General features: G+C 41.0%; 2 protein-coding genes across 4 annotated transcripts in view; one reads left to right on the top strand and one right to left on the bottom strand.

Moving 5' to 3' along the window:
- Positions 1–7,456, top strand: part of tsc2 (TSC complex subunit 2) — a 31,970-nt gene extending 24,514 nt beyond the window's left edge. For both annotated transcript variants that reach the window (XM_004539040.4, XM_004539036.5), the window contains 11 exons: positions 17–106; positions 2,543–2,697; positions 3,699–4,306; positions 5,850–5,928; positions 6,000–6,086; positions 6,179–6,365; positions 6,469–6,608; positions 6,692–6,770; positions 6,861–6,952; positions 7,035–7,133; positions 7,225–7,456. In XM_004539040.4, coding sequence (XP_004539097.2) covers positions 17–106; positions 2,543–2,697; positions 3,699–4,306; positions 5,850–5,928; positions 6,000–6,086; positions 6,179–6,365; positions 6,469–6,608; positions 6,692–6,770; positions 6,861–6,952; positions 7,035–7,133; positions 7,225–7,383 — 1,775 coding nt within the window. In that variant the 3' untranslated portion in view covers positions 7,384–7,456. The remainder of the gene's footprint in view (positions 1–16; positions 107–2,542; positions 2,698–3,698; positions 4,307–5,849; positions 5,929–5,999; positions 6,087–6,178; positions 6,366–6,468; positions 6,609–6,691; positions 6,771–6,860; positions 6,953–7,034; positions 7,134–7,224) is intronic.
- Positions 7,457–8,073: 617 nt separating this feature from the next.
- Positions 8,074–20,897, bottom strand: part of pkd1a (polycystic kidney disease 1a) — an 82,735-nt gene continuing 69,911 nt past the window's right edge. The window contains exons 50-56 of one of the 2 annotated variants that reach the window (XM_014411932.3): positions 20,694–20,805; positions 20,187–20,312; positions 18,745–18,916; positions 18,364–18,654; positions 14,326–14,460; positions 11,504–11,827; positions 8,074–11,364 (exon numbers count right to left, since the gene is read on the bottom strand). In XM_014411932.3, coding sequence (XP_014267418.3) covers positions 10,357–11,364; positions 11,504–11,827; positions 14,326–14,460; positions 18,364–18,654; positions 18,745–18,916; positions 20,187–20,312; positions 20,694–20,805 — 2,168 coding nt within the window. In that variant the 3' untranslated portion in view covers positions 8,074–10,356. The remainder of the gene's footprint in view (positions 11,365–11,503; positions 11,828–14,325; positions 14,461–18,363; positions 18,655–18,744; positions 18,917–20,186; positions 20,313–20,693; positions 20,806–20,897) is intronic. The other variant, XM_014411933.3, reaches the window with a different exon arrangement.

Below are 20,897 nucleotides of genomic sequence, written 5' to 3'. Positions count from 1 at the left end.
GGCACTTCGCCTGCAGTGGGTGGCTCTCTCTGCTCTCTGGGTATGGGCACTGCCCCCCCAGGCCCACCAGCCCCTGGCAGGTTGCACAGGAGCATTTCCTGGGCAGGTACCGTCCACCACGTGTGTGACCCCACATCTATCTACCCCCCCTCCAAAAAACTCCTGGTGCAGTATATTTCTTCTCACTTGCACAACACAGCAGTCTGCAAGCACAGATTAGGAATCTTTCTTTAATTATATTCCCTGATTCATTTGAGTTAGATGAGAAGCTTCATACCAATCTCATATCTGTCTATTGTTTCTAGTGAGGCGACTGCTAGCAAAAAGAAGGGAATGCTGTTGATCCTGCTTTTAAGACCAGAAGCATTGGAGCTATGCAGAGTGAAGATATTAGATCATTACAAAAGCTGAAATGTAAAACAATTTTTTTTTTGTGGCTTTATGGAAATTAAGTGTCAGAATTTTCTTTAATCAGTTAAATTGGGCCGTGTTTATACGCCCTGATGATGCGGACCTTATGGATGCAATTGAGCATCCATACTTGCAGGATGGCTGCATAGTTTCTGCTCTTTTTGTAGTGTTAGAGCAATTTAAGCAGCAACTGTACTCTGCTGCAGACGGAGACTGCAGCAGACACCACAAACGAATAGTCACTGTTATTATATTCATCAGCTTACAGTCCCCTGTAAGAGTGTGTGTGTAGTTAGTCCATTGTAGTTTTGTGTGTCCAGATGAGTCCGAACAGTTACAAAATTACTGGCAGAATATCCACGCAGAGCCTCACGCCAGTGATGAATTTGTCTCACAACCTTAGAGTGCACTCGTGGAAACTATAACATGCCTGTTAAACACAATGCCTTGTGTTTACCAAATGCAAAGTGACGTTTTTCTTTGCATTACTCATGCTAACACAGTGACTAGAGTATTTTTGGACAATTTTCCAACCCAGAAATATTTCCCCCCTACAACTACTTTCTATAAAAAAATACAACCACTAACTGAAATAAATTCACTGTAACATTTTCAGAACTTGGTATTCTTTTCTCCCAGTTCTCTATTTATTTATTTATTTATTTATTTATTTATTTATTTATTTATTTAACCTGTCTCTATGTAAAAATGAAATTGAAAGATGCCCTCAACTGGTGACGGTTTTCTTTTGCTATCTTCAGGAAAATCCAGTCTTTTGGGGATTCCTAGGAAATAGGCTTTTGTCACACAACACCTGTGTTGTTGAGCAACTTTGAGTTGTTGCTCTCATATTTAACAATTGACAGTTGTACAGTTTTTTTTCTTCTGAAAGTCATTACTGTGAAGTTGTGAGACAACTAATAAAGTCTTCCTTTTTTTTTTTAAAAAAAAATGCTGCAGTATAAAGCTTTTGGCAGTAGTTTTCGCATTTAACAGATATGAGAGTGAAATTGGTTTTCTCATCTAAGTTTAGACAAGAAAATTCCAGTGTTTTCCAAAAGGTCTCCATTTAATTTTAAGAAATAATGGGGAGGACCATCATTTTCCATGGATTCTCAAGCACACCAATCACATTGTGTTATGCGAAAGAACTGCTGTTGCTTCCTTAAAGATTGTGCAAGTATAGATACTCAGCATTTCTGCTTTACCGTTAGTCTTCTATTAACACGGGGCGGGGGTTTCTCTTACTGCTAATGAAAACATGTCTGCGCTGGAATCAGTCAGCCAAATGACACCTAAAGATGAATCATGATTCAGTTTTTTGTTTTTTGTTTTTTTGTTGTTGTTTTTTTGGACATCTTCTGCATTATATTTTTTTCTTCCTGAATAAGTTTTCTAACCCTTCTGTTTCTGAAATATACTCCCAGGTTTTGACCTTTAACCTCTGACCCTCTGATGTTGTCAACAGAAAAGCCCAGACCTCATCTAAGCAACATGATGCACTTCCTTGCTTTACTGGTTAACCAGTAGGGTGATGAAGACTTTTTCTGAGCTGCAGTTTGGGGGTCTTAAAAAATCAAATGTGCCTGCTTGTGATTGTGTTTCTCTTCTTCTTTGAATGTGTTGTTTGGGAGATGCAAGACTGGTCTGGGCTGCTGTTGCAGTAGCTGCCGTGCGTTTGGGATGAGATAACCAGCAGCCAAAACGATGCATGCAACTTGATAGAAAATGAGTAAACGAACTAGTGATGCTGCCTGCCGCACTGATAAATCTGCCTCTGATCTCAGTGATTTTATGTTGATGTCACTGTAGGTCATGATCTTGCCACACGGCTTTGTTTCTTTTTTTTTGCCTGAGAAGATGTATATGATTCTGTTACAATGACTTATTTGAATTATTGTGTGTTTAACCTGAATTGAGATTTTAGAGAGAATGTTTGTGAGGTGTTGTTGTCATGATTACTACTGACAGCTGATAAAATCTTTAGTCTTACCACCTGCATATTTGTGTATCTCTGATTGTGTGACTAACAGTGGACAAGACTGTGATTTGTGTGTCTGTGTGCGTGCATTGCTTTCATATACCTGCATTGACTTATAACCCACATGGTTGTGGCTGTATCCTCCTGTAGACTCTGTCGTGGTGCTGGAGGAGGGATCAGGAATTGCTACAGCAAACACGCCGCCTGAATGGCTGGGGAGTGCAGAGTTTGAGCCAATGTTGTCTGATCCAATCTTCATAGCTGCTGATAAGTTTACAAAGACTCCTCCTGAAACACTCAGCAGGGTAGGACCATGTTCACCAAATCACACACGCAGACTTAATGATGTCTTGTGCAGCATTAAACAAATCACCATGTGCACATCCATTAAAACACTTGTTGTGGCTTTACTGTCAGTGCCTGCACCTCAAGGCTGTTTATTCCATCATTTGCGTCACCTGTGCTATTTGATTATAAACTGTCAGCTTTTCTTTTTAAGTGGCTTTCCTTTGCCACTGCTGTAATGGGTAGCAGCCAAGTGGAGTGCAGCTTCTGATGACTCACTTAGCAGCGCCTTTAACAACCCATGCTGTGCTTTGGCAGCATGTTAAAACCATAGTTAAAACCTGTATATATATATATGTATATAAAAGATGGAAACAGCTTGCAGGTTCTTGTTGCAAAAGGAAGTCTGATTGTGTCATCCTACTGCTCACTTCTGTGACCTCAGAAAGGTCTTCAATGTTTAATGATTCAAAACAGCATGACCTTCATTTTCCAGATTATTTCAAGGAGGAATTTTGTGTCTCATTTAATGTCAAAAAGATGACAAAGAGATGAGTTAGGGTATGGCTAATATGTGATTGACATGGTTGTTGTAGCTCAGGTGGCAGAGCAGATCAGCCACTAACCAGAAGGTTGGTGGTTCGATCCCAGGCTGCTCCAGTCTGCATGCCAAATATCCTTGGGCAAGATACTAACCCCATGTTGCTCTCTGATGCATCCATCGGAGTGTGAATGTGTATGAATGTTAGATACTTAAGCTTAGAAGTGCTTGTGTGAATGGGTGTGATTGGGTGAATGAATTAGTTGTATAAAGCGCTTTGAGTGCTCAGACAGAGTAGAAAAGCGCTATATAAGAACCAGTCCATTTACCGTTACATGGCTATTTAGCTCACACCCTCCCTCTTTGTAAATGCTAATCAGGAGTTAAACTGGTGGGTGATGTCACAGTGGGGTCTGTGGTTAAAACTTGCATACTTTCATTGCAGTACTTTAAATAAACAGCTTTTGTTCTCACTTTCAGTCCTCCTCCACCTCAAGTCAGGATGATGAAAAGTCAACCCTGGAAGAAGTAAGTGAGGGAGCAATTCCAATCGATCAGCCCCCTTTTGGACCATCCACTCCAGGAAGCCAGGGGCCTGACCTTCCCTTCCAGACACACACTCAGTCCCAGGGTCATGGACTCAACAAGTCCAGCTCCTCTCCTGAGCTCCAGACATTACCTGAAGCTTTTGCCAAGGCTGCTATGGAGTCAGAAAGTGCGATGGTTGACACGTCACGGCCTAGAGCACCCTCAGACGGCATGCCTCAACCCCAGCAGCCCCAGTTTGCGAAAGAAAAGGTAGAGGGAAACACTGGAGTGGACACTAATGTAGCGGGAGGTCCAAGCCCAGCAGGTGAAGGCCAAGCTGTATCGTCATCTCAGAGTGGAGGAGCGGGGATGAGGTTGTCTTTTCCACCAGCACCAGTACAATCTGCACCCATCTCCCCCAGTGGAGGCCACCGGCCCAGAGGTCACACAATCTCAGTCTCAGCCCCCTCCTCCAGGAGGGAGAGGCGGGCGGAGAGGGACGCTTACCACAGTCGACCTGGTCCCAGCAACACTGAGAAAATCTCTGGACTGAGCCCCAGGTATTACACGATTTATACAAGAAACTGCTGCAGCTTCTGTGATGTGTTTCTGCTAAATTAATGATGCAATGTATCAAGTAAAGTCAGTAAGCTCATTTTGACTTGCAAGATCAAAAGTGTCACCCTGTTAGTGAGCAAATTTTTATTTTTTTTAAATTATGTGCTGCAACTGTGTTTTTAAATAAAAAAATTTTTAAGGTGATGAAAAATCAGAACGTGGACAGAAACTGCAATGCAGCATTTGGAAATAGTAATGAATACCTTCTAAGAACAGAGGCCGTGCATAGAGGTGTATTTCCAACCCCAGCTCCGAATAATTTGGGACACTGTTTAAAATATAAATACAAAAAAATTTAAGGATTTCAAAATCTCATTAACCCATATTTTATTTAGAACAGAAAGCATGTCAAATGTTTAAACTGTCATTTCGAATTTTATGGCAACAACAGGCCTCAAAGTTTGGACAAGGCCATGTTTATCACTGTACAGCACCCCCCCGCCAACCCCACCCCCCCTTTGTTTTTGTTTTTTAACAAAAGTCTGTAAAGGTCAGGGATCCGGACTTCCCATTCTTTTCTGAGGATTTTAGCTGCTCTTTTTTGATGCACCAAAATGTTTTCAGTTGGCAAAAGATGTGGACTGCAGGCCAGTTCAGCATCTGGACTCTTGTACTATGAAGCCATGCTTTTTAATTGATTCAGTATAGGGTTTCTTATTGTCTAGCTAAAATATTCAAGGCCTTCTCTGGAAAAAGGCTGAAACCTGTGTGTATACCTTTCAGCATTGACGGTCCCTTTCCAGATGTTCACACTCCTAATTACATACACATTAATGCACCACCAATACCCTAATCAGATATTACGTGAGTGCTGCTAACAAGCCGGATGGTCCTTCTCTTTAGTCTGGATGATGCCTTGTCCACATTTTCCAAAAAGAATTTCAAATTTCCATTTGTCTGACCACAGAACAGTTTTCCCCTTTGCCTCAACCCATTTTAAATAAGCTTTGGCCCAGAAAAGATTGCGGTGTTTTTGGACCATGTACACATGTGGTTTCTTCTTTGTGGAAGGCACTGTATTCACAGTGATTTCTGGAAGTGTTCCTGGGCCCATGCAATGATTTCCATGACATAATCACACCTGTTTTTATTTCAGTGCCACCTGTAGGGCCTGAAGATCACGGGCATCCAATGTGGACTTTCTTCCTTGTCCTTTGGATATCTATAATATCACAAATTCTGAAAATCTGGAGAAACCTCTGTGCACAAAGTCTTTGGTATTTTATGCCGAGGACCATTATTTTGAAATTGTTCTGCAACCTCATCCATATAAACAGATGTTTGAATAGAAATGTCTAGATATCTCTTGGCATGGAAACAAGATATTTGGTACCAGAAGCTGTGTTGCTTTTATTTGGTTCCTTAAATTGTGTTTGTAGTCCAGGTTCTGTTGACCAGTAAACATGAGGTTCAATGAAAGTAGATTGCCTTTAATTTACATATCCATGTGTCTAAACTGACTTTCTTTCTTCTTATATCTTCTAGCTTTGTGTTTCTGCAGCTCTACCACTCTCCTTTCTTTGGGAATGAAGCCAACAAGCCACTTCTGCTGCCCAAAACTCAGGTAACCTGAATTCTCTCCTACACCTTCTTCTGGATCATACGGCGTGGTTTACATTGTGTTTTCTGTCGTAGGTGATTGACCGTGCAGTAAAGGTTCTGGACCAAATGCCCCCTTATGACACCCATAAAATTGGGGTGGTGTTTGTAGGAGCTGGTCAGGTGAGGATGTGCTGACTGTAGTTTTGCTAATCACTGCCGTATAATTTCTATATTTTCTGGCTTAATGTCTTGATCCTCTTCACTTTCTTTAGGTTAACAATGAAGTCGCCATCTTGTCGAACGAGTACGGTTCGAACCGCTACGCCTCTTTCCTCACAGGTCTTGGCAAATTAATCCATCTGAAAGACTGCGATCCAGACCAGATTTTTCTTGGAGGGCTTGACCAGTATGGAGATGATGGAGAGTTCACCTACTGCTGGCATGACGACATCATGCAGGGTGTGTGTGTGTGTCAGGAAAAACACACATACAGTATATATTTATTTTTTCTTTACAGCCAGTCTGTAATTTGCATATTATAAATGAAATTGTGTCCCTGCAGCTATCTTTCACATAGCCACACTGATGCCAAACAGGGAGAGCGACAAGGGTTGCTGCAACAAAAAGCGACACATTGGCAACGATTTTGTCATGGTGGTGTACAATGACTCTGGAGAGGAGTACAAACTGGGCACAATTAAGGTAGACACACACGAGCACAGTAAAAGAATCTGAAATTTGCTGTTGATATTCTGTCCTTTAATGCCCATTTTCCCTTCCTTTAGGGTCAGTTTAATTTTGTCGAAGTCATTATAAAACCACTGGATTATGAATGTAACCTCGTTACCCTCCAGTGCCGCAAAGGTGAGCTAATCACTTCTTTTTCGGATCCTGTTCTTCATTTTTGTCAGCTTTGTTTAGCTTTAATGAGTTCTTCTATATACCCTCTTTCAGACCTCGAGGGATTAGTAGACACAACGGTGGCAAAAATTGTTTCAGATCGAAACCTTCCCCTGTTAGTCAGGCAGATGGCTCTGCATGCAAATGTAAGTCTTTTATCTTCTTACATCTAGTCAAACACACTTTGCAGAGGTGACACACATTCTCGACTCGTCTCTCTCTCCTCAGATGGCCTCTTTGGTGCACCAGTACAGAGCTAACCCCTCTGACGCATACGCCTCTAAGTGGCTAGCAAGGTTACGACACATCAAGAGGATCAGGACCAGGGTAAGACCAACATACAAAGTCTTCCTCATCACCACTACTTGCACTTAATTTCTCTAATTTCAACCCGTTTTACCTCATTGCTATAACTTAGGCTCAAGAAGCCATCCAGTCTCGCTCAACTCCCGGGATTTCACTGACCCAAGGGCAGAGCAAACCTTTGTCACAGAGCAGTGCTCCAACAAATGTGGAAGCCACCGGACAACGAAAAAGACTGGTGTCCACTGTAGACGATTTCACAGATTTTGTTTAATTTCTTGTCGAGAAATTAAACAAAAGACGAGACAAAAGTATATGAAGTGAATAAAACAAACTAAAAACTTAAAGTGGCATTGTGCTCATTTTTGATCCACAAAGAAGGAATGAAAGCCCAAATGCACCTTTGAGCATTCTTAAGTCTGAGTCAAAGCAGGTATAATTATTTTTCTAACAATATACCTAATGGTAATGTAAAAGAGTTTACTCATGAATCAGCTGTCCCCCCTCAGCGTTGGAGTACCCTGTAGTGAGTTTCTGCCCATTGTTTAGATGACTGTCCAGCTGTTCTACTGCTTTGGGTCAGTCTCACTTCTCTAAGGGAGCTGTTTTCAGCAACAGCGGGGAGCTGTTTTTAGTGAGAACAGAAAAATCCTTCGTACACAAAAGACAAAGGGAGAAATTTGTTCCAGAAAATTTTCCCAGGAGTTAGTGAAGGCCAGAGACAGAGTGAATTTTAGACACTATAAACATGATAAACTGTTACTGTTGTTTATGTAACTCCTGGATTTGTAATAAATAACTTTTCAACCTACACACTGACTATAGGATTGGCATCGACAAGTACCAAACATTGCGGCTAATTTATCAGCAAATCTGAACGTACTGCATTACCTACAGGGTGGAAACCAAGTACTTAAGCTAGCATTTGACATTTAAAAAAATTTTTTTTTCATTTTGCAAGAAGTTCAGCTGTCAAATTCTTTATTTGACTTTGTCAAGTGCAAAAGCATAAGAAGTGCGACAACTGCAAAATACAAACAAGAGCATACAGACAAATCTTTAACGCTGCTTTAAACAAAATGCATTTTACAACAGAAGACAACGGTGAGCTTTGGCACTAAACTGTTACACGCAGAGCAGGAATATAATGCTGGTGGAGGTGGGAACTGCCGACTGCTGTGCTGTTTGGGGTTTTCTATTCGCCGTCAAAGAGTAAACTGATTAGAAGCTTTGGCTGTAGTACTTTGATTACACCAGTGGAACATAAAACTCTGAAGTTTGCAACACCAGTGCTCGACCTATGTGTACGTTGCTGCAGCACAAAAATGACTGATCATGAAAAGCAAAAATATACATCACAAAGCGCTAATATATACAGAAATGTACACGCACAGAAGAAGAAAAGTTCCCTTTTTAATTTCTTTTTAAGAGCACCTGTAAGTTTGTTTTATGCTCTTTAACCGTGGTGTTTTGTATGAAAACAGAGGGGAAAAGATGTAGGCTAAATTAAACTGACATGGCTATAAGTACCTTTTTAACGTTATATATTTTAATTAAATCCAAGGCAAATTCGATGATGTACAACTTCTAGAGCCTTGCTGAGAAAAGGGAGGGAGGGAGCAGGGGTCATGTTGACCATAGTTGCATAGTTTAACTTCTACATATCAGCTTTTGTTTTTCCTGGACTTCCTTACAGGTTTTAAGAAAAGGTTGGGTTCCCTGAGATCTGCCCGCTGGACACAAGAAGTGCGCATGTTGAACAAAATAAGGCAAAAACATCATCACCACAAAGAGCAAACAAAAGTACAAACAACTGCAAGCTACTGCTTGATTACTTTGATAATACTTACTAGGACGTTTCTATAATGTTGCTGTAAAGGCATGACTTGACACATGAGAGTTAAATATGGGGTTTGATATCAGCTCCATTAAAGAATAAAGTGCAAGTACAAGAATGAATGAATTATTTAACTGGTGTGGTTAAAATCCCAGGATGCATAAATGATACAAAAGCTTTGGCAATGTTTATAATTAAGATACAGTATGAGTGAAGCTTTCTCTATTGGTTTGGATACCAAGCTTATTATTTAAACCACACCTCATTACAAAAACAAAACAATACTTCAGAACAAAAGTGCTTTTAAATTGCTTCCATATGGAACAAAACACAACAAAAAATAAACAATTAGGAAAGATAATCAGACTGGGAGTCATTATAGCTTTATAATGGGAGAACATGTGTAAATGCTCAGTATTGTCTGTTTCCTTGTCTACAATTAGACTTATCTGTTCAGTATCATTTTCTTCACACTAACCTTGCTTTTCACTTGCTACACCTCCTTGTCATTGGCTCCTCTGACTTCATCTCTCTTATCTTCAGTCTCTCCAATCATCTCTGGAGAGGAGGGATATATTTGCGCCCTGAATAACTGGCTGCTGGAATCCCAACAGCATTATGTCTGTGTGTGTGTGCGTGCATGCATGTATGTGTGTGTGTGTGTGTTTTCACCTGTAACCCAGTGGGCTGAAGTGTACCACACGTTCCTATTTGCTGATATGTTGTCTACAGTGTTATTTCTACACATGTGTACACCTGCATGTGCGTATATCTGTGTGCGCCTGCATGCAAATTTGGGACAGGCCACAGGTACCCATGGTGACCAAAAATAGAAAACGTAACAGTATGTAGACAGGTAACATAATTGAGAAATCACACGTTCTTTCTGAGATACACAAAAGTCTGATTGCATAGAATGCTTTCAGTTCATTGAGTCTTATGGTGAGCACTTTTCTGCGCTCCTGTCAACGACCCCAGGTAACCTCCAGGGTCACATGGGATCAGGGGGCAGTTTTGGTCCGGGGAAAACAATGAAAGGAACTTCTTGGTTTCACTGCTGACTTTATGTCCCCTTAACCAGCTCAGCTAGCATCTGGTGACCTGCACCTTGAGAACTGAGTCGGGATTGAGACGGATCACTGCTTATAAACCTGCAAAGTCTTATTTTATTGCTCTTTTTGTCTTTCAGTACCCCAAACTCCTTGTTTGATCCTTCTTGATTCTTTCCTGTAGCTCATCCTTGTACTTTCACATCTATTAGTTTCTGTCCTTTCCTTGGGTTTAGAGAGTGGCATCTGAAGACAAAACCTGCTGCCCATGAGCGCCTCCTCTCGTCCTTAACCCATCATTTTAAGTGCACATCCTTTTTCTCCACCTTTCACTTCTTTCATTCGATCTGCTCATATTTATCTAAGTTGGGTGCACTTTGTTTTTGAGGGATGGGGGTTTGCGTTTCCGTTTGCGTGTAGGGATCGTGGTTGTGTGAGCTGGGTGGTTGAACAGGCTTGAGGAAGGGAGGGTCTCTCTCTCTGCAGGAAGATCCCAGTTGCGTGTAATGGGCGTAGATGGCAGGGAAGGGGTGGGTGCACGGGTGGATGGAAGAGCTGTAGGTGTTTTTGGTGGCGGGACATGGGAAGATGATGTGTTTGCTGATGACAGGGGGAGAGAGGAAGAATCGGAGGACTTATCTGTGACTGGTGTGGGTGGAGGCACACTGATTGAAGGTTTGGCAGACAACTGGGGAACAGGGGGGTTTGTGGAAGCAGAGGAGGGTCGGGGCTTCAAAAAGGGAACGGGTGTAGCTACAGGAGTCTTTTTGGGGATGGCAGCACTGCTCCCACATTCTTTTGGAAGTTCACTTTTATCTACCTTTTTCCCCTTCCTGCTCCCTTTGTTCTTTTCCTTGCCACGCTTTTGTTCTTTCCAGGCTTCCCCTTCCCCTCTCTGTCCCCCTTCGCTCCTACATCCCTTAACTCCATCATCTCTCTCCCTCCCTCTACGCCTCCTTTTCCTTTGGGCTCGCTCCAGTTTACACTCAATGTGGTACAGATCCTCTGTCGTCACAGTGACACGGTCAAGCTGTTGCAGCAGAGCATCCAGGGTGGGGAGGAGTCTCCTCAGAGAAGCTTCCGTCTCTGCTCTCTCTCTCCAGCTGTTACCTCCCACCACCACTCCTGGGCCAAGGCCCAATCCAAGCCCCAAGCCAAGTCCCAGGCCGATACCCGGGGCTTCTGTGAGGCTGCAGGGGCTGGAAGACGCTGGACGCCACGAGGCCTCAGAGCCAGCATCAACACTGTCTGGGGTAGGTGGGGAGTCTGGACTGTCCAGAGGAGGCAAGCACAGGGACTTGCAGTCGCTGGTCGAGGATGAACGGGACGGTGGGAGCTCCATACCTTCGAAACGCACTTTGTGGCGAAACTAAGGAGAAAAAACACAGGATACGATTTTGGGTAAAGCATTCAGATTTTGTTTTGTTCCAATAGTATATATGGAAAAAGTTAATCTATAAATAAAGCAACAAAAATTGTCCTTAACAGATATGAATTCGAATTTGTACCTCTTTGGCCCGACTGAGTCCCATCCACATTTTGAGTCTTCTGAGGAACAGTTCGACCATCTCGTAGTCTTGCAGATCCACTGCTGGGCGGTATAGTTCTGCCCGTGCACGCCGGTAGTTCCTCAGTAAAACAGAAGTGACCAACCACAGCAACACCAGGCGAAATATAGCAAAGCTTATGTGGAACAGCAGTGCAGAGAAAGTGCTGGGACCAGTAATTATCCAGGCAGGACGCCATGACAACAAGCCACACCAACCGGAACCCAGTAAGGACAGACTGGCTGAGATCACGTTGCTGTAGCCGTCCAACACAGAGTGGAAGAGCTGGAATGGAAAAAAGTTTCCTTTTTATCAATTCTAAGACAATATTTGAAAAATAATAAATGTAAACATTACTGATGCAGTATGAGGAAAAGCTACTGATCATGTGATGGGCACATGATGAGTGGTAAGCAATGCATCTTTTTGGAATAGGGAACTCAAACCAACCGGTTACCAGCTGGTTGTATTTCGGTTATATCCCTATATAAAATTTTTATTTCAAATCTATGAGGTTCTGTCTGATTCTGAATGTAAATATTCAATATGAATTTGAGATGACAATAGAATAGAATAGCCCTTTATTGTCACATGTACAATGAAATTGTGGGTGCTCCACACTAGTTGTGCAAGAATAAAACTGAAATAGTAAGATGGCAGGAACAAATAACAAACAGGAGAAATATATACTAAACAAGAGCAAGGCACACAATAGAGGAGGGGTTGCAAAGTGCTTAGAAGTAGTGCAAACGACTTGATGTAAATAGAGGCCGTGTCTGAGTGATAAGGGTTACTCGGACTATGGCTCAGATTGGTAGGGTGGGTGTGTGCGTGTGTGTCTGAATGGCCCAGGGGAAGAAGCTGGTTGTGAATCTGGAGGTCTGGCACCTGATTGACCTCAGCGGATGGGATGCAAGGGGTCACCTGTGATGGCCCATGGGCAGGAGGAGCTGGCAATGGCCTCCAGGGGTGGAAGAAGGCAGCCAGTGATTTTTTTTTTGGGCAGTTTTGTACTATTCAGTGAACTGCCACATCATCACAAACAGATTCCATGTAAATTTTATGACCTCAATCAAACACAAACTGATAGCAAACCAACTCCATCTTACTGCTGTTTTAACACAGTCTTGACACACCAAAGGCCCTGTGAACCCAACTGTGAGTGGTTGCAGATCTGGTCTGTACCCAAAGTCACTCTTTCAAAAGCAACAAGAGTGCAAGATAACTGCACACCTTTTCAATAACTATGGTCATTGTAGGAGCCATATGAGTTGTTCCTTTTTGACTAAGTGGGTTGGTTTAAATGGACTCACTGTATTGGTGCACGGGTGTGGGGCGTGTCTCATGGGTGTGGTAGATGATAAATGTGGTTGCACTCACCTGTTCACGGCACCTGATGTTGATGAGCAGAAAGGTCGGGTGAGCATGAGGCAAAACTTTCTGTTGAGCGCAGCTTGAATGATTTTGATGTATTTTGACTGTAACTTGATGGTTTTTGTATATTTGTGCACTAATTGATGCCATAGGCCAAATTGTAAGTTGGCATTGTAATTAGTACAGTTATTTGTTTGTGCAATCTGTGCATTTGTCTAATAGTTAATCCCATGTGCTGATTTATATATTGGACAGTTGCATGTGGAATAAAAGGAGCAAATGGTACAGAAGTGTATTTTATGCGTTTGTTGTTGCGCGTCATCTGTGTCCTCATGTTTAGCCTGCCGCGGCCATAGGTTGGAGGAGCCGCAACAGTCATGCCATGGCATCCAACCACATTTTTGAGCCAAACGGTTATTTTAACACAGACTTCATTAAGAAGAATGTAGGCATACGGTACTTCTGCAGTGGCTTCACTTTTCAGACCCTTAAGCTAATCGATCTTTTATATACAGTCCATGCTTCTAGCAGCATAAGTAATTACACAAATACTCTTGGATGGCTTGTTGTGAACTGTCTTAGTCTATTTGTATTGCTGTGGCCCTCTTCTCACCTGCCAAAGCAGTGATTGCTGGTTGATGTAAAACTACTGGCACACCTAGTAGGAATGTGGCCAGAGACCGTTAAACTGTGAAGTTCAAAGCATTTAACAGATGTTGACAGACTTCATCAGTAGTTGCAAGTTTGTTTGGCAAGAGTGTAAATGATGTTAATTTGTATAGCTGTGCTCCACAAAAGAGCTTAATAGTTTGGCAGTTTTTGGCTCTTTTCTTAAATATTATTAATCATCTTACTCTTCTATCATCTGGAAATGTCATGAAACACAATTATACTCCAGTTCTGAAGGGCTCTCTAAAAAAAAGAATTGAAGGGAACATAATGTCTAAATAAAGAACAGTTAAAAGTCTGTTGGATGAAGCGATGCCATTTACACAGCAGAGACATTCTGCAGGTCATTATTTATTCCGTGCTGGTTTGAATAAATGATTCAAATATTGAATAAATGCTATTGTCATAATGTTCTCGTTCAGTAAAGCTGTTTGGCAGCAAGGAAGCACAGATGCTTTCATGGTGTAACAATAAGAGCAAAGCTGTATTATGCAATCTGTGCAAAAGAGCAGGTTTATTTGATATTCTCTAAAGAAAGTGAACTGTAGCCATGACAATGAAAGTGAACAGACCAAAAACAAGTAAACTGAACAACCTCGTGGGTGGACACACTTTGACAAGGTTGTGTGCTGAGACAATGTGGACTGAATTTACAGTTTATTTGGTGTGCGCACATGTGTGTGCGGGGGAGAAGCCGAGCCAGAGAAAAACAGAATGAACAGAGAAGAGAAAAAACTGACCAGGTGTCCCGTGTGTGAGTAAGCCAGCACCAACAGCAGTAACGCCAGAGCAACTCCCAGCAGCTCCCAGACTGAGCGCCGCAGAGCTCTGCCAAATACGGCCCACTCACGGAGAAACCGCAACTGGTGGGACGCCTGCATGAGCAAGGACACAGAGAGAGGGAGAGCAGGGAAACAGAAAGCAAAAATATGTGTTTGGAAAAAAAAAAGTTATCTTGTAATTAAATCTAATTTAGCCAAAGGACACAAATGTTTCTCCATCACAAACACGTTTGGAGCCATTTTGAGTTTGTAATATAATGATATGTGTGTAGAAACAGTCGTACCTTTCTCACAAAATAAGGGCGAATGCAAAAGTACCAGCAAATTAATAAAATATTGAGAAAAAGAGCTTCCTAATAAAATATGTTATGTAAGAAGTGTTTCCACATTGAGCTCCAGCTTCAGCCTACAGTTTATCAGACACTATTTTGTTCTTTACATTTAATTTAAAAGCTCTTTGCTTACTTACGCAGTTCTATAAGCACTCTTTTTGTTTCTTTTAGTCTGGAAAACTGGAAATAATACGCATTTCTTTTAAAGATGTTTACATTTACTAAGCCAGCCTCATTCTTAGTGCGTACACACGGTCAGAGTTCTAAATTTGTACTGTAAGAAAATACAGATTCTGGGTTTATGCAAAACTTTGATTTGTGGTTTAAGCACAGTTTTGTGTATATGTTGTGTTTATGAATGTGGCCCGCTGCATTGATCACTGCCAATCAAAAACAACCTAATTAATGGATTTAAACAGCCATCACAAAGCAACAACAAAAATTAAGCTTAACTGCTTCAGCTTACTTCCATTTAGATATATGGGCAGAAACTAATAAATATATTTACATATATTTATTAGTTTCAGATGTAGCCATTCTTGTATTTTGCTTGTTTACATTATTGTATTTTGCACAACTCTGTTGCTTGTGAAGCTCGCACACAAGAATTTCACTCACATGTGCTGTACCAATGTACCTGCACATGTGATGTGACAATAAAAGTGATTTGATTTAGTTGTGTTTACTTTAACTTTAACATTCATGTTTTGCCTCTTTAAAAATAAAAAGGGCAAAAGAATATGCTTATTATTGCATATTGTTAGTTATGCTTTTTGTTCCTTCTTATTTCGCTTTGTGAGGCATCTTATCTGTCACACACTTTGAACTGTATTTATACATTTAAAGACTATTTAAACTATTGTTGACACAAAACAATTGAAAAATTGAGTTGGATACATTTTTTATTTTTATTTTTTTATCCAGGCTGTACTCCAACTCTTGTCCTATGACTGTTGCCAATTCAAGGCCCATATGCCCTATGACACTGGGATAGGCTCCACCCCCCTCCAACCCTGATAAGAATAAGCAGCAGAAGATGGATAATACTGGGTTCATTTGTTAGAGTCTCAAACCTAAGCATCAGTTCTTCTCATAAGCCTAGTTTATGGTCGTCACATTGGTGGTGATGTCACTATAGCTTCGCCACTGCTGCTTGAGGGAACGCCGTCTTCTCTGCAGTCTCTCAGAAACTTTCGATAATCTGAAAATGTCTGCTGACACGTCAATGAAATGTCTTCTCTCTGGCAAACCACGTCACAAAAATAAGAGCTGAAACCAAAATGACACCAAATCGTGGTGCGTCCCGGTGACTGTGACGTCACTACTGTCAAATGAGTATAAAACAGGCTTTAAGTTACATGTGCTGATAAATCTGAACAAACTGTCAGAGGTTAAAACACACCAAGACATTTCCTGTATTTCCATTATAGGTTATTTTATTTTGGTTAGCTTTATGAGCAGAACTTTATTTGTTTTTTCTCATTTAAAAACAAAACTTTACCTACAATGGCCTTGATGTTACAGAGATCGATTGGTAATGAAGACGTCGCAAATGTTAAATGTATACGCTCTTTATTTTCCTGCAGCTTTCAGCAAACATCGCTTCATCTTTAATAATCAACCGTGTGCTTGTTTGGGACTATTTTAGCTGTGAATTAACACAGACTTAGTTGATTAGTGAAGATTTACAACAGCAGCATTGTGTCTGTGAGAATGACTCTGTCAGCCAGAGCAACTTAACGACACACTGATGCTGTGTTTAATTATTTCAGAGATAACAAAGGAGCGCTACAGCGATAGTGATAATTGCTTCCACAGACAATAATCAAACCTATACTGAAAAAGGACAATCTTGACAAGACACAAATGAACAACTACAGGCCGATCTCAAATCTCCCATTTTTAAGTAAGATCATTGAAAAAGCAGTTTCTCAACAGCTCAGTTACTTCTTAAAACAGAATAATTGCTACGATGCCTTCCAGTCAGGTTTTAGACAGAACCACAGCACTGAAACCGCTCTGACCAAAGTGTTTAATGACATATGTCTGAATACAGACAGTGGAAAAATGTCAGTCCTAGTTTTACTGGATCTCAGTGCAGCATTTGATACAGTTGACCACAACATATTACTCAAACGACTGGAGAACTGGGCAGGTCTTTCAGGAACTGTACTAAACTGGTTCAAAACATACGTAGAAAACAGGAAATACTTTGTATCAATAGGTAACTTCACATCTGAGCAGACAAGTATCACATGTGGAGTTCCCCAAGGTTCCATCTTGGGACCCCTTCTGTTTAACATCTACATGCTCCCACTGGCACAGATTATAAACAACAACAAAATAAACTATCACAGCTATGCAGATGACACACAAATATATATCACAATGTCACCAGGAGATCAAGGCCCTGTACAGGCTCTTGGTAAATGCATTGAGGAAATCAATGACTGGTTGTGCCACAATTTTCTCCAGCTAAACAAAAACAAAACTGAGGTAATAGTCTTTGGCGCCAAAGAAAAACGATTACAGGTCACCAGAGAACTTCAATCTATACACCTAAAAACCACAAACCAGGCGAGAAATTTGGGTGTAGTGATGGATGCAGACCTAAACTGGAAAAACACATTAAGACAATAACAAAATCATCTTACTATCACCTCAAGAATATTTCAAGGATAAAAGATCTGATGTCTCAACAGGACCTGGAAAAACTAGTCCATGCATTCATCTTTAGTAGGCTTGATTACTGTAACAGCATCTTTACAGGTCTACCTAAAAAATCAGTCAGACAACTACAGCTCATTCAGAACTCTGCTGCTCGAGTCCTCACTAAGACCAAAAAAGTGGACCACATCAGTCCAGCTCTGAGGTCCTTACACTGGCTGCCTGTCCGTCAGAGGATAGACTTTAAAGTTCTGATGCTGGTCTATAAAGCTCTGAATGGTTTAGGACCAAAATACATCAATGACCTCCTGACCCAGTATGAACCATCCAGATCCCTCAGGTCATCTGGATCCGGTCTTTTATCAGTTCCCAGAGTCAGAACCAGACACGGAGAAGCTGCATTCAGCTTTTATGCTCCTTATATCTGGAACAAACTCCCAGAAAGCCTCAGATCAGCTGAAACACTCAGTTTATTTAAATCCAGGTTGAAGACTCACCTATTCTCAGCTGCATTTGAATAAAGCACCAAATCCACACTTTTAAGCTTAAATTTCAAAACTTACATTTAACTACTGATTTTATCTACTGTTCTGATTTTATCTGTTTTGATTTTATATACTGTTTTGTTTGTTTGTTTGTTTGTTAATTAGTTAGTTTATTTGCTTGTTTTATTCAATTTTAAATCATGCTTTTTATTTGTTCTTGTTTCTAATGTCTCTGTAAAGCACTTTGAATCACCTTGTTGTTGAATTGTGCTATACAAATAAACTTGCCTTGCCTTGCCTATTGATATTAGATTCATTTCATTGCTGCTTTTTGGTCTTAGATTGGATTTGTTGTCAATAAGAAGTCAAAATCATTACAATTGTTTTCTAAAACGTGAATAATGTTTCTTTCCTCTTCAACGCATTCCCAGATCGTTATACAAGCAAAAATGTCATAAACAACATGCAACATATTTGTAAAATTACCCTGGATTCCTCTCTTTCTTTCTTACCTTGAGTACCAGTATGAACAACAGCAAGGCAGACATGACGGTGTACATCTGAGTCTGTCTGGCCAGGGGGTAGAAATCTGTGAAGGTATCCCGAGGGTGCTTCAGGTATGATGTCCATTGCTGTTTAGCTATTATGCAGCGGCACAGGTGTATTCCGAATACAGACGCTGCTAGAGACAGTTTACAGATACCCAGGAGTCTCCAGGCTGACAGCAGGTACCTATAGCCTTCTCTGAGGAAGCCCAATATGCCCCGAACGAGGAAATACAACACCAAGGCGAGGAGGATGATCTGGAACCACAAAGTGCCATTTTAAAAATGATACTAAAGGGAAAACGAAACAGCTGTAGTTCAAGGATTCATGGTTATGGGAATGTTTACCATTAGAAGAAGCTGCAGGTCCAGCCCTGTGATTGGCCACAATGTGATGACAATGAGGTCAAAGCTGGACTGGGCACGCTCAGAGACTGGGAACTCAAACAGGAAGGAAAAGACGGCCAGCAGGTTTGTGTTTACGTTATAGAGAGAGAATTCCACAAACACGGCGCGAGTCCTATGAACATGAACACAACAAAACACGCAGTTAGTGCACATGATAAGATCAGGAGCCCACATTTAAGCTGATAACAGTATTTGGTCATTTAAATTTCTGATTTACTGGCCCCACTGATATATCGGGCTCTAACCAAGAATCTAAATATTTCATATAGTTTCGGTCAGGTATCTGTTTTGATACTTTGTTGAGCTGATTATGTTATAGGTTTAGTTTGTTAGAAGAATGACACTAACAATTATTGACAGGTTTACATGAAAATTCTTCCAGATGTGGGTCTTGGCCCAACTTAGAAGTGATTAACTTCTGGAATTGATCTGGGACCATAATTTTTTTTGGAAGGATTTGTTTTCCAAGCGTGAGTACTTGGGGACATTTTAATGTCTTTGAGAAATTATCATCAATATATCAAAGTAGACCAGAACCAGGGCCTGAAATCATGTCCGTTGAAGGGATCTTCTGCCTTGGAGGAGGTATGTAGACTGCTCTTGTATTTTATTTATGGCAGGAAGTTTTATTTCAAATGAGAAATAAAGGGTACAAACAAAAAATGATTTGACGCAATTTTACTGAGTTATCATTCTTAGAAACAGTTGTTAAATGTTAGCCAACATTCTCAGTGCATTCAGCACTGGATTGTTTTCTGTGTCTTATTTTGATGTTTCATGTTTTACTGATTGTGCAGTGCTTTAATTACTGCAGGCTCCGGGGCAAATTGAGAAAACAGCTCATGATCTGACAGTAAACCTCCGCTCAAGATTTCTAAAGCAAAGGCCGCAGTTGTGTTTGATTCCAAACATTGTGAAATTATTAGCACAATAACATGAACCCAGTTTCTACTCCCTTGCAAATTGCCCCTAAATTTTGGAACAACCTGGTCAATGAAATCAATGAGCATGACCTCTTTCAGGTCATATTCTCACTCCCTCACTGCCAGATGATCTCACCCTTCGCTGGACCGGAAAGCATTTGTTTTTGGTCTTGGGCAAGGTTGGCATACACACCAGATGTGCAGCATGCCAACATCCAAGTGAACTCCACGTGGGCCAGAATATGGCATGTTTAACTGTTTACTGGACTGAACCAACTGGACTTTGCAGGTCAAACTGGCTCAGCTCAGTCCACAGCCACTGGTGTGAGTACATGTTTAAAAAATGCAAAACACTGTGCTGTCCTGAACAATACAAAGGAAAATGTGTTTTAATTATTTTGCTGTAACTCAGACTTTACATGTCCTACTGCTGTAGTCATGTCTTCACATGATCACTACCTAGAGTCGAGCCAGTGCAGCTGTTGCAGCTGCTTTAAGGAGGAGGCGGCTTCTTCCAGGCTTCTGTTCAGCTGGTGAACCACATCTCTGCTGTTATACACCCCCATCCGATCCAAACGCCACACCCTTGGAAAACGTGTGGGAGAAATTACAAAAGAGAAAGAAGTGAACAGGGGACATCAAAGAAAGCCAGATGTTAAAAACAAAACTAAGCAGAACATTAACATCCACCAGCTTGTCGTCAACCCATTTAGAATTAGATTTTGAGTTCATATCTACACCTTTTATGGATTTTTGCCTATTTGGCATAGCCAAATGGAAAAGCTCATAAAAGAAATCTGCAAGTCCAAAATGCATGTATGAGACTTTATCTGAAAAGTAATATCTTCCGTTTTCTCTTAGTCTATCTCTAACGCTAAACAGGTTACCAATGACCTGCAAATTAACAATAGTTAATAACTTTTAATAGCCATACAGACACAAGCAGGTTTTCAATAATTTCCTTACCAATCCGAATCCATGGCACCAAAAACTGTACTATTATCCTCTTCTTTACTTGGAGATATGACCAAGTGCTTTCCCCAGTAAGATGATGTGTTTTCTGACCTAAGAGAATCTGCTAATGGAAAAGTTTTGAAAAGATTACAATGACATCCATCTGCATTTATTTCATCAGTTTACCCAGAAAAAAAGAATGCAATCATAAAACGC

Source organism: Maylandia zebra, linkage group LG6, assembly GCF_041146795.1.
Source record: "Maylandia zebra isolate NMK-2024a linkage group LG6, Mzebra_GT3a, whole genome shotgun sequence".
NCBI lineage: Eukaryota > Metazoa > Chordata > Actinopteri > Cichliformes > Cichlidae > Maylandia > Maylandia zebra.
The sequence above is the reverse complement of the archived record's forward strand: the minus strand, read 5'-3'. Positions and strand labels throughout refer to the sequence as shown.